At 40.3% G+C, this 1692-nt stretch overlaps 1 protein-coding gene across 1 annotated transcript; it reads right to left on the bottom strand.

Annotated features, from left to right (window-relative positions):
* Positions 1–671: 671 nt before the first annotated feature.
* On the bottom strand, positions 672–1134 carry LOC123324857 (ubiquitin-conjugating enzyme E2 variant 1-like). Its single transcript, XM_044915213.1, has 2 exons — positions 1121–1134; positions 672–981 (listed from the first exon to the last, which is right to left on the bottom strand). Exons 1-2 carry the CDS (start codon positions 1132–1134, stop codon positions 672–674), a joined length of 324 nt encoding a protein of 107 aa, XP_044771148.1.
* Positions 1135–1692: the final 558 nt, after the last annotated feature.

The following is a 1692-nucleotide window of genomic DNA, read 5'->3' as shown; positions in this document are numbered from 1 at the left end:
AGGCTGAGCTGAAGAGCAGAGAGTGTTGTAGTGAGAAACGAATGAGGTTCTAGGCCTAATTTGCTGTTATTTTACTGTGAGGCCTTGAAAAGCCATTTCACTCCTCTGGGCTTTAGTGTTATCTTTTGTAAAATTAAACAGCTGACCAGCATGAGCTCCAAGATTTCTTCCAGCTCTGAAAATTCGTCGCCCTATACTTACACCTGGGTCACCCTTCTCTGCTGATGTGTATTGCTTTTTTAAAAATTCGTATTAATTCATTTTATTTCCTACTTAATCTCTTATGCCTTTTAATGGCCATATTTATGGTTCTGTTGCATTAGCTATATTCTTTTAAACAGACACGGATGATTTTACATACAGATCTTTCAAGAAAAGCAATGACACGGTCAATATGGCCATGTTTTTAAAATTAAAAAAAAAAGATTGTTTTCTTTCACTCTTCCCTTTCCAAATTATTTTTTTTTTGTTATAGCACAACTTATATATTCCAAATGGACAAAAAATTAGTGTCATTTACAGTATCTTAAGATAAATTGCCTTTGAATGAGAGCTTCCTTTCCGGTACTTTGATGTCTACAAGACGTATCTAGAAAATGTACTGCTGTGGAAAATGACTGCTTAAATAGAATGGGGGGGGAAGGGGGAGGGCCTGTGGTTTCTCTTTTTGATTAATTGCTGTAACACTGTCCTTCGGGCGGCTGAGGGAGTTTCATGTTTTCTTTAGACATCATTAGGCGCCGGAGCTCTTGCAGGACAACTTTGATGCTATATAAATTCTGCCATTTTGTTAGCACTGATATGGCTCTTGGGTCCGCCACTCCATTAGAACTATTAACTCCATTCATATTAATTTTTGTTACAAATCTTACAAAGGGGGGTGCTTCTGGATATTTAGGTCCACATTCTATTTTAAGGCTGTATATTTTGTTTTCGTAAATTGTCCGAGCCCGTGGTGGCTGCCATCTTGCGTCGCTGTCGCTGGAAGCTCCAAATTATTTTTAACTTAGATGTTTCTTCACTCTGCAGATTCTTCAGCTTCCAGCATCAGTCTTTTAGCCAGGGATAATAGTTAAGGATCTTGATCATCCGACAATAAAAACATTTATTGAGTACCTACTATGAGTCAGGCATTCCGCTAGGTGCTACAAATACAAAGACGGACAAACCCCTGGACCTTGTAAACTAAGACTAAGAGAAAGTGTCCCTGCATGCCTGGAAGTTAATGTGCTGCTCCCTACCCCCCACCATTCCTGCTGGGTCCCAGAACTGACTTCCAGGATATCATACTGAAAATCTGCTAATGTGGAGAAATAATCTAGAGCAGAGGAACACGATCTTCATACAAAAAATATGGCTTCTGTTGTGTACATGTGGCAAATGAACTTAACTCTTACAAATTGCCTAAGCTTTCTTATCCGTAAAATAAAAAAATTGTGTTTGTGGACTTGGGACAGGGATTGGGCTCCATGATTCTAAGACTCATTCTAACTCTTATAGGTCTGTGGTGTTGATTTAAAGTTCATTTATACAGGGACACCTGGGTGTCTCAGTTGGTTAAGTGTCTGCCTTCGGCTCAGGTCATGATCCTGGGGTCCTGGGATCAAGTTCCGCATCGAGCTGCTTGCTCAGTGGGGAGCCTGCTTCTCCTTCTGTCTCTCTCCCCTGCTTGTGCTCACTCTCTCTGACAAA

The sequence above is a fragment of the Neomonachus schauinslandi genome, chromosome 5 (assembly GCF_002201575.2).
Source record: "Neomonachus schauinslandi chromosome 5, ASM220157v2, whole genome shotgun sequence".
Taxonomy (NCBI): domain Eukaryota; kingdom Metazoa; phylum Chordata; class Mammalia; order Carnivora; family Phocidae; genus Neomonachus; species Neomonachus schauinslandi.
Note: the sequence above shows the minus strand (reverse complement) of the source record. Positions and strands in the feature narration are given on the sequence as shown.